Source organism: Pygocentrus nattereri, chromosome 2 (genome assembly GCF_015220715.1).
Source record: "Pygocentrus nattereri isolate fPygNat1 chromosome 2, fPygNat1.pri, whole genome shotgun sequence".
Taxonomy (NCBI): Eukaryota; Metazoa; Chordata; class Actinopteri; order Characiformes; family Serrasalmidae; genus Pygocentrus; species Pygocentrus nattereri.
In genome coordinates this window covers 21286769-21298099 of record NC_051212.1, presented here as the reverse complement: position 1 = coordinate 21298099, position 11331 = coordinate 21286769, and the positions used below count along the sequence as shown (strand labels likewise).

Sequence of the window (11331 nt, the reverse complement as noted above, 5' to 3'; positions counted from 1 at the left end):
AATCTGTGTAGCAAGTATAAAAATGTAACTTTTTAAACATTTGGCCATAAGGAACATAAAATATAGAAGTTCGGGAATTACATTGAAATTCACTGCTACAATAACATTAACCACAAATTGTGAGTATTACATAGAGGAACAGTTCAATAATAAAGTGAATATGGAAAGTGCTTTATCACTGCAACAGTTTAAGTCTTTATTGTAATTTACCAAAAACCAAGGATTATTTAAGTAAATTTAGTCAATTTAAAGTCATTGCTGTGAAACTTGGCTTGTTGGACTGGATGGATATGAGCTGTTTACAGTCAATAGGAACAATAAAATAGGAAGAGGCTATGACAAGTTGTTTAGGCCAAAATTCTAAGTAACCTCTCACACTCACTATCAAACCTCTCACACTCACCATCAAACCTATCAAACTCACTATCAAACACTCTCACATTCACTATCAAACTCTCTCACCACACCATCAAACATCTCACACTCACCATCAAACATTTACACTCACCATCAAACGCTCTCACACTCACCATCAAACGTCTCACACTCGCCATCAAACATTTACACTCACCATCAAACGCTCTCACACTCACCATCAAACGCTCTCACACTCACCATCAAACGTCTCACACTCGCCATCAAGTGTGAGAGGGTTTGATAGTGAGTGTGAGAGGTTTGATTTTGAGTGTGAGAGATTTGATGGCGAGTGTAAATGTTTGATGGCGAGTGTGAGACGTTTGATGGTGAGTGTGAGAGATTTGATGGTGAGTGTGAGAGGTTAGTTAGGATTTTGGCCTAAACAGCCTTTCATAGTGGGAGGGAGGGAAGAAGGGAGGGAGTGACCAGTTAAACCGGTTTTCCTACTTCTACAGAAAATGAAAGGACTCCTGGCTAGACTTTCAGAACAGAACTCGAAGCCTAACGAGAGAGATTTTCTCACTTTTAAAGTTCAATATGTAAAGCTTGAGTGTGGTAAATGACAACAGAACTTTCAAAATTGTAAAATAGTGTTTATTACTCTGTGGCAATGAGAAGAAACTGTTCTTCAAGGATGAAGTTTCTCTGTGTGACACTGATTTTCTTTGTCTTCATGGATTCTCAATCAGGTATATTCAAAGTGTGCATGCTTACTTTGGGAATTTCTTACTGCACATTCATAAACAAACAACAATTAACAGAATTTACAGTACTAGCTTTTGTTTATTTTATTTTAGGGACAGCTGGAACCATCACAATAACCACAATCATTATTTTTATTGTCTTTGTGGTTGTCTTTTGCATCTCATTTGGCTGATTAGCTATCATGCTTGGTAATTATAGCTAGCTTAACTCAGTAGCTGACATGAAAAGACTGAACTGATATATTCTGTATGGAGACACTGACACAAATGTCTGCAATTACACAGAATCATGTGTAGAATAATGCAAAGCTTATATTTTTCTGCTAAGGGTGAAACTATGAGAAACACTTATTCTATAAGGGTAGCATCAGAGGTGTGGACTGGAGCCATTTTGACTTAGGACCTGATTCAAGACTCGAGTGTCAAGACTTGACACTGACTTGTTACTTAGTGACTTGTTTCCACCTCTGGCTGGCATAAATAATAATAGTGGTGGTTTTATCTTCTAAGTAAGAATTTGAAAAATAGCAAATTATACATTAACATACCATTCTCATTTACATTGTGGTGAACTTGTTGGTCATGTAACAGTGTTTGGTGACTTTATCTTCACCTGGAAGAGCAAAGAAGTTGATAAATTGTCATTGACTTTAGCTAGAATGTTAGCAGACACAGAGGAGCACATCCTGGTCTTGGCCCTTTGGTGCCGGACCGATGATCAACAGAAAAAGGACACTTCATATTTTCTGGTACAGTTCTGGTACTTTGGGCAGTAGAACAATGCTTTATATGTTGTGCATATATATATATATATATATATATATATATATATATATATATATATATATATATAAAGCCTTACTAAACATAAAACTAAATATGTTTCTCGGTGAAATGAAAGTTATGACTTTCAGTTGTTTAGCTGACTAATAACCTTCTTAAAGTTAAAAATGTACTGGTTTGTTTGTTTCACAATACAGAGTGTTTGAAGGTGGTTGGTCCAGCTGCTCCTCTTCTTGCTGTAGCTGGTGAAGATCTGGTTCTGCCCTGCTCTATCCAACCCAACACCAGTGCTTTAGATATGAGAGTAGAGTGGTTCAGAGTAGATGTAACAGACTCATTAGTCCATCTTTATAAAGACCAAGAAGACAAAAATGAAGGACAGATTTTAAGCTACAGGGGAAGAACAGCACTGTCGAAAGAGGAGCTGCAAAAAGGCAATGCTTCTCTCAAACTCTCAGCAGTCCGAGCCTCAGATGAGGGAGCTTACAAATGTCTTGTTGAGGCCAAATCCTGGTATGATGACATTACTGTTAATGTCATTGTTGAGGGTAAGAGACATTTACTTGGTTGATTTTCACTGAAAGTTCAGCAATGCCACATATTTTTGCTGCTGTATCCATTATTGTTTTTTACCTTCAGTATGGATGTGGTAGATGTTTAAACCCTACAAAGAGAAAATCTAGTGTTCCTATGACATACATGATACCTTTATAAGCCCTGAATGGCACCTGAAAAATATATTTTTGTTCTAGCTGATATGTACCAGCCTTTATTCCAAAATGACACAATTTGATAGCTTTGGAGACAACGGCAATCTCTAAAGATGACTATCAAGTTTTCTTTACTTTATCTTTTAGTTTACTTGCACATTGCTTTCATATCCTCAAAACATCATACATACTGAGGCAAAGCAGGAGCTTAAACATTTCTGTAGTGCAAAGAAAAATATAAAAGTATAAAAAAGGTATAAAATGACAGTAATGCTTTATGACACATTATGTCAACTATAACATGGAATATGTATGAATGTGTATGTGTACTGGTTATGTCGTGTTCTGAAGATGTCATTTTGTCAGCATAAAAAGTTAGCTAGTGATAATTCTTTTGATGATCCCTGCAGTTCTGGGAACTCACCCGGTGATCACTATAGAGGGTTATGACAACTTAGGAGGGATCAATCTAGTGTGTGAATCTAGAGGCTGGAATCCTAAACCTGAGGTTTGGTGGCTGGACAGAGAAGGGGTCACTTTGACTGCTGAAGATACAGAGACACACAGAGACACTGAGGGCTTCCAAGTGAAACACAGCATCACTGTTTACGATAGTGGCTCCAACAGATTCTACTGCAGACTTCAACAAAAGCATCACATGACGGAGAGAGACATTATCATCTCGGGTAAATGTGAATTTCAACATTTCTTTACAGTTTTGGTCATAATTGACTGTACATGCTCATGACCCCAGACAATCGCTTGATAATTTTGTGCAACAGATCCTGTACAGATTAAACACATTTTTAGTTCAGTTACAGTTTCTTTCAGTTTTCAAGCAGTAGGAAATAATCACAGATACTTATTTGTTATTTGGGTATCTGTGTAAACATATTCCTCTTTACTATATTTAAATATTAAATAATATGTAATATTAAATGATGTGTAATGTACATGTATGTATTATAAACATCCTTACCCATGAAGAAGGACAACTGCTATGTTGTCTAATTTCATCACATTTCTATTTCAGGCAAGGTCTTTCATGCATGGAAGTTTGCTGTCTTCAGTATTTCAGTTTTAGCAGTCATCTTTGCTGTTGTCTTCACTGTAACTATCACCTGTGTTTGTCAAAAGAAAGGTATTATTTTTAATTAATCTTAAAAAGCTTAAAGCTGTATTGAATATGTATTTAATATATTACTTAATATGTAATTTGGGGCTTAAGAGAAATTATATATTTTGAGGATACTTCTAAGGAAAATACTGGGAAGTTGCTGAAAGCGACTTGCAGCAGAATATTTTTGTTATATCAGCTGTGCTGCCCTTAAAGTTTCTGTTTGAAAATATTTGACACGTTTAGTGAGCAGAATAAGGAAGTAGTTTTAATGTTTGTCTAATGTTTGATTTAATGATTGGTATATACTCTTGACTACAGATGTTGTAGACTTTATAAGTTGACTACTTAGTTGTAGTCTATATAAACTGTGCAGAACTCTGACAGAATTAGAGGATTCATAGTTAACCTGGTACTAAAAAATCTGAGTTTATATGTCTAATTATATGCTTTAGCACTGTAAATTAAATATGTTTTATTCATTATATTGTACATAGTGTTGTAATGTCTTCATTAATAATTACTAGTTTATCTGTTTTAGCAATTCAGAAGAGATTGGAAGAGCAAGGTAAAAATAATTTTCAACAAAAATTCAAAAATTCTTTGGCATAAACTCTGACATTTAGTACATTAGATGGACTAGGTCAGAGGTGCCCCTTCTGGTCCTGGAGATCTACCAATCTGCAGAGGTTAGGCTCTAACCCTAATCTAACACACCTGATCCAGGCAATGAAGACCTTCAGGGGCATCTGAATATTACAACCAGATGTTTTGGATCTGAACTTTTTAGGGTTGTAGATCTCCAGGATCAGGATTAAACACACTGGCATTAGATACATTTTACGTCTTGAGATTTCATTTCATGCACATTTTTGTAGTGTCTCATTGTGTTGCCCTTATTTTTATTGTCCCTTTTCAGAGATTCTAAGCAAGAAACTACAAAATGGTACATATATATTTTTGTCTTCTATCTAGACGACATTATTATTATTATAAACCTCTCTTTCTTAGAGTTCTGGGAGTTTTTAGGTTCTGAGGGTAAAGGGTGGTAGATTTGCACCAGTAGTCAAGGATTTACATGAAATAGACCCTTAAATTGTGTTTTTATGTACTTGATTCTTGATTCAAGAAACTAATCAGTGGATAATTCAGCAAATATATATTTTTTAACATATATACTGAATAAAGTTATTAGAGTAGATTTCACAACTGTGATTTGTTTTCTACCATCAGTTCACTTATTTGAATCAATTATTTATGTTTCCAGATTTTGAAAAGGAGAGACAGTATGCAGGTGAGGACTTCTGACTTTTTGTCTTTTTGAAATCAGGACGTCTGTGATGAAGACATTTCTGTCTCGAGAGATGGATATAAGTTGGAAAAATAGTTCTTAAATGCAAACCTGGATTCTCCACAGTTTTGTTTTGTTGGTTATTTGTTAAGCTGTTTTGATGTTTCTTAAGAATAATGCAGCGCATAGATAACACAGTGTTTCTTTCTAAATGACAAAGAGGCACAATATATATGAGCCAAAGCCAAAATAACAAGGATAATAGCCCAAACAAATAAACTCAAGATACATGAATGAATAATACAGTCCAAAATCCACTAAAACCATAAATTAAGTTTAAATTGACAAACTTTAAAAAGAGTGCAAACAAGGAAGAAAAGGAAATGGCTACAAAGTACACAATCACTGATAGGAGCTCCTAGAAGAGGGTGTGACATACCTTTTGTACTTTTTTGTACAACCCCAATTCCAGTGAAGTTGGGATGTTGTCTAAAACATAAATAAAAACAGAATATGATGATTTGCAAATCCTTTTCCACCTATATTCAATTGAATACACTACAAAGACAAGATATTTAATGTTCAAACAGATAAACTTTATTGTTTTTTGCAAATATTCACTCATTTTGAATTTGATACCTGCAACATGTTCCAAAGAAGTTGGGACAGGGCCAACAAAAGACACATGGGCTCAGGAACACTTCAGAAAACCGTTGTCAGTGAACACAGTACGTCACTCCATCTGCAGGGACGTCCTGCTTATTTCAGCAAGACAATGCCAAGCCACATTCTGTACGTGGTACAACAGCGTGGCTTCGTAGTAAAAGAGTGCAGGTACTAGACTGGCCTGCCTGCAGTCCAGACCTGTCTGCCATTAAAAATGTGTGGCGCATTATGAATCTCAAAATACGACAACGGAGACCCCGGACTGTTGAGCAACTGAAGTTGTACATCAAGAAGAATGGGAAAGAATTCCACCTACAAAGCTTCAACAATTAGTTTCCTCAGTTCCCAAACGCTTATTGAGTGTCGTTAAAAGGAAAGGTGATGTAACACAGTGGTAAACATGCCCCTGTCCCAACTTCTTTCGAACGTGTTGCAGACATCAAATTCAAAATGAGTGAATATTTGCAAAAAACAATAACGTTTATCTGTTTGAACACTAAATATCTTGTTTTTGTAGTGTATTCCATTGAATATAGGTTGAAAAGGATTTGCAAATCATCGTATTCTGTTTTTATTTATGTTTTACACAACATCCCAACTTCATTGGAATTGGGGTTGTAGATTTCAGTTTAGAGTTTCCATTATAATACTATATTTTATAATATATAATCATAAAGAGGTTTCAATATAATACTGTAAGAATCTAGAGCACATTTATTATGTTACATGCTTTCAAAAGACATTGTAAATATGGCTATAAGTATTTATAAAATTGCATCACGCATCATATTTTTAGTATGCATTTTAAATTGTTCAAATGATGTTATAATTAATATTTATAACATGCTATATTGTCAGTGCCAAAGAAACAAACCTATCGTCATAAACTCATGCCATGATTTCTTTGAGCAACTTATGAATTCTGATATTTTAACACTTTTATAAGAACTTGTAGGTTGTACCTGAGAGCTGTAAGTGAAATGTGTTTTAGACTTTTAGAATAAGAAAGCTTGCTTATTTATTTATTTATTTATATTGTTGTTAATTATAATGATTAAACTAGCATAATATGACTTGTTATATGCTAACAATTCATAGCGGGTACCTATGTGTAATGCATTTTTATAAACATTTATTACCATGTTTGTAATGCCTTATGAATTGATTATAGCTTGTCATGAATGTTTTTATAGGTTTTTTTAGACGTAACATTAATGGAAAGTGTTACTAGAAAAATATTTTAATCTGTTAATGTAGTTCTTAACCTCACTTTCAGTTAGTGTGAATAGTTGGATTTAGACCTCTAAGCAAAAGCCTTTTGACCCCAAATAAAAAAGTAAACCCAAGTTAAAAAGGCATTCAGTCTAAAAAATACATTTTAGGAATAGTTAAAAGTAAAAGGCATGTTTGGGACTTTTATTAGCTCACAATTCTGTGGTGCATAGCATGGAGCTGTTTTATAGTTTTATAGCCAAGTCAAAAAGAAACGGACTATAATTATAATGGTTACTGACATTATTTAAGTGATTCTTTTGATATTAACAGTTCTATTTTGTCTGTTTTCAGAAATCCAGAGGCAGAGGGTAGAAGACGGTAAATTTCTTTTCAAGCCCTACACGTAAAGTCTTTTTTTTTTTTAGATTTTCATCTCTAAAAATGCTGCAGCGAGTGAGTACCCTGCTGAAAATAATCATAGTAACCATTAAATATTAATATTCGTTCCTGGTTATCATCCAGTAGCCACTAGTGTTCTCTTGTGTTTTCCTGATTAGCTAATACAGTGACCACTAATTACAGGTTTAATGCATTACTTCATTATCTTAAGACTTATGTACAGTCACTACAACCTCTTGCTAAATATTTTGGAATAGTTTTGCTCAAGTGTTAATCACAGCTGGAAATCCTGCAGTTTAATCAGATCATCACTGAACCTAGCATAGTTTTCAGTTCATCTGTATAATTACATACATACATAAGGTATTTAACTTAATTTTGTCTGGCATATCTGCCACTGTATATTGATTAAACTCATTTCTGTCCTCAGAGTTTGAAAAGAAAATGAAGCATGCAGGTAAAAATGGCTTTTTTTTCTTTTTGTTTTTGTACTGATTAATCACTCAAGCAGCACGCACAGAAAACATCTACAATAGATGGGTAACCTCCATAAACAGGTCAAAGGCACAATGCCCAGCATGATGAAGAGGCAGACATATGGCTTTAGTTTTACTGAAACAGATCCTGATAAGCTCAGATGTTGAGGTGCAGGGAAGTGTTAAGCAGGTGTATCAGCACTGAGAGGACCTAGCGAACAGGATAAGGAAAAGAGGAGAATGGTAAGAGGGTTATGGTGAAGATGGTAATTTAAGAAAAGAAATGCATCCTTGAGTAGTCCAACTGGCCAGCATGTTAACAGAGACACAACGGTGTCAATTTTGAATGAATAAGAAAGTGCCACCAAGTGCAGAGTCCACAGTCAAAGTACAGAGTTAGAGAGCACTGAAGTAAAACCTCCAGTACTTAGATTACACGCCATTATTCTTCTCAGGCAGGGCTAGTCATCCTTCTGGTGATTTGAGCAGAGGGAGGGTAAGTGGCTTGTCTGGGCATGCAGACATCTAAACCTGGGGAAAGCAGCTGGAAGCTGGGGTGGTGGACATGGCTAAAGTATGGCGATAAGATCTTTCACAGCAGTTCCAAAGTCCTGAAGCCTGATCTGAACCAGCCTGGACTAAATCCAATCTAAATGGAGGTGCCTTCTGCTTTTCAAGAGTAATCAGCTGCATCCATAAGTGTTGGTGAAGTCTGCTGTAGTGAATGGTTTAAAGATGTAAGATGAATGCCCAGGAATATTTACTAGACAGATGCAAAGTCAAAAATCATCCAGGCTACTGCAAACAGGCTACAGTAGACATTTCAAAAACTTAAAATACAATAAACAAGTTGAGACATAGATCTGGCAGACAGGATGATGTAGGATAGGAAAACTCGAAAAACTAATCACAGACAGGAAGTCTAAACATTGTTTAAGGCAGATCTGTCTAACTGAGAGCTTATATGCTCCAGCTAAAATGATCTCAACGGGGATCCAGGCAGTGGTCCTAAGTCCTTTAATGAGTAGGTGTGTCCAAAAAAATGAGTTACTGAATGCATTTGTATTTCAGTCATCCTAAATCAATGGCTTCACATGGATATCTGTCTTTCAGTGAATGTGACTCTGGATGCTGATACTGCAAGCCCAAAACTCATCCTGTCTGGTGATGGAAAACAAGTAACACATGGAGACACAAAACAGGATCTTCCTGACACCCCAGAAAGGTTTGACCATTGTCCCTGTGTCCTGGGAAAGGAGGGATTCTCCTCAGGAAAAATTTACTATGAGGTGCAGGTCAGTGGGAAGACTAAATGGGATTTAGGAGTTGCCAGAGAGTCCATTAACAGAAAGGGGAAGATTACACTGGACCCACAGAATGGATTCTGGGCTATTGTTCTGAGAAATGGGAATGAGTACAGTGCTTGTGTTGGTTCTTCCATCCTCCTCTCTCTGAGAGAGAGGCTCCAGAAGGTGGGGGTGTTTGTGGATTATGAGGAGGGTCTGGTCTCCTTTTATGATGTGGAGTCCAGATCTCATGTCTACTCTTTCATTGGTCAGTCTTTCAATGAGAAACTCTATCCATTCTTCAGCCCCTGTAATAACAAAAGAGGTCAAAACTCAGCTCCGCTTGTTATTTCTCCTGTTTCCGAATGAGGTTTTGTCTAAAAATCTTAGGATCCTTCACTGTAAGGTCACACTGAATGGAAGCACTCTGTCTGTGTGTGTGTAAGTGAAAGAGTTTTAATGTTTTAATCCTAAATAGTCTTCCATTCTTTTTTGTTCACACTCTTTCTGTGTAATCTGTACAATATTCCACAGTATTATTTCATTAATGTAACTTGCACTTGCAGCTATGGTGTCATATAAGAATACATGTGCAATGTGTTAAATTGACTAGACTAGAATGAGAATCACTGAATCACTCAGATTCAGACGAACATTTAACAATAGTCTTTTGAGTTACATTCTCAAATGCCATATCTAAAATATCCTCCTTTTAAGACATTTTTCAGTTTGCACCCTGAACAAATATTTCACATCATATTAATGACATTTAAACTCATTAGTAAGAACACATCTATCTATTACTCTAGATTTTTGTGAAGCTATTTTAAACCCATGGTGTGGCTTCAAATATTGCATGCAGAAATATCATAGGTTTGACAGTTATTCGGGAATATTATATAAAGGAGTTAAACATTAGTATTAAAAATGACCAAGAACTGAACAAAAGCCAAAAGGTTTAGTGCACAGCTTTAAAATTTTGCTTTAAAGCTTTTTTTTTCTTTTTTTACATGGAATGTCATTTTCTCAAGCATCAACAGTTCTATATGCTGATGAATGTATTATTATAAATGAATTTTGCTATTATGAATTTAAAAAAAATAATAAAAAGTATTTTTAAAAATCACAAAAAAATTAGTTAGATATATTTTTTGATTGGACACATTTCTGGATGTTTTTATATGATTATTTATATTTAATATCAGCATCATGTTTTTTTGTTTGTGTATTTCCATTAGCAAAAGATCCATGTATATATATATATATATATATATATATTTCCAGGTAAAGCCATTGTTAAGCTGGACTTAATATGGGTGAATATTGCACATGATAGAAGCACTTAAGTCTGAGTACAGACAGAAGTTCAGACAATAAACTCACTCAAGGATTCTTATTGGTTTAGCATGGTGGTCTTGCCTGGGCTGGCTCTGGTTGACCATCAGCTCATTTGATTAAAATTCATCCAGCAAGAGAGAGAAAACACAGCAGGGTGTGCGGCATTGTTTCATAGAAATGTACTGTGGTCTTTCACTCCAGTCTAGCATGTTATAATCAGTGCGCAAAATGTGTGTGCAGTTTGCAGTGTGCTGTGGTTTTTGGGGGCTCCATATTGGCTGGCTGTTAACTCACTCGCCATAGCAGCACTGATGCTAGCTTCAATGTCAATAAAATGTTTGGTTTACAGTTCCTCTTCTGAAAATGCTAATTTCTAATTTGATAATGTGCCTTTCCACACATTAACTGAGATCTCACGCATCTGCTCTGTTGGACAAACTAATGTGGTACAGCGCCACCCTGAGGCAGACCTTTTATACAAGGACCTCCCATATTTTTTTATTATCAGACATTCTGATAGATCAAGAGGTTAATTAGGAAGTCCTGGGCCCCCCTAGTGTCCCTAGTGTGCCAAAGGTATTTACTGAAAAAAAAGAAGCTGGACAATTCCACTCGTTTACATTTACATTTTTATCCATTTTTTCATTATTTTTATTAAGGACCGTGAACTTGAACTGAATCCATAAACAACAGCATTGCTAAAACATATTCAATGTAAATATTAATGAAAATGGAAAATATGTTAGATTGAAATTAAAATTGGAAATATTTATACCCACTGTCCTTAATCTGTATGTGCCTTATGTCACTTTATTGTTCATTTCAGACACCTTCTTATATTAATGTTTATTTATTTTTACAATTAGTGTTTAGTGTTTATTTAGTGTCTATTTAAAATTCACATATTTCGTGTTTACCATCTATTTAAT

General features: G+C 35.3%; 1 protein-coding gene across 1 annotated transcript; it reads left to right on the top strand.

Moving 5' to 3' along the window:
* Nucleotides 1-911: 911 nt before the first annotated feature.
* Nucleotides 912-10066, top strand: LOC108440042 (butyrophilin subfamily 2 member A2). Its single transcript, XM_017718746.1, has 10 exons — nt 912-1106; nt 2102-2452; nt 3025-3300; nt 3648-3755; nt 4273-4299; nt 4651-4677; nt 4999-5025; nt 7255-7281; nt 7733-7759; nt 8892-10066. Exons 1-10 carry the CDS (start codon nt 1028-1030, stop codon nt 9431-9433), a joined length of 1491 nt encoding a protein of 496 aa, XP_017574235.1. The 5' UTR covers nt 912-1027; the 3' UTR covers nt 9434-10066.
* Nucleotides 10067-11331: the final 1265 nt, after the last annotated feature.

What these genes read in the sequence shown, in the direction of transcription:
- LOC108440042 (XM_017718746.1), top strand. Translation starts at nt 1,028, where the DNA reads ATGAGAAGAAACTGTTCTTCAAGGATGAAGTTTCTCTGTGTGACACTG. An exon ending in GAGAGACATTATCATCTCGG is followed by an intron (nt 3,301 to 3,647) that starts GTAAATGTGAAT and finishes TTTCTATTTCAG; the next exon opens with GCAAGGTCTTTCATGCATGG. An exon ending in GAAGAGATTGGAAGAGCAAG is followed by an intron (nt 4,300 to 4,650) that starts GTAAAAATAATT and finishes GTCCCTTTTCAG; the next exon opens with AGATTCTAAGCAAGAAACTA.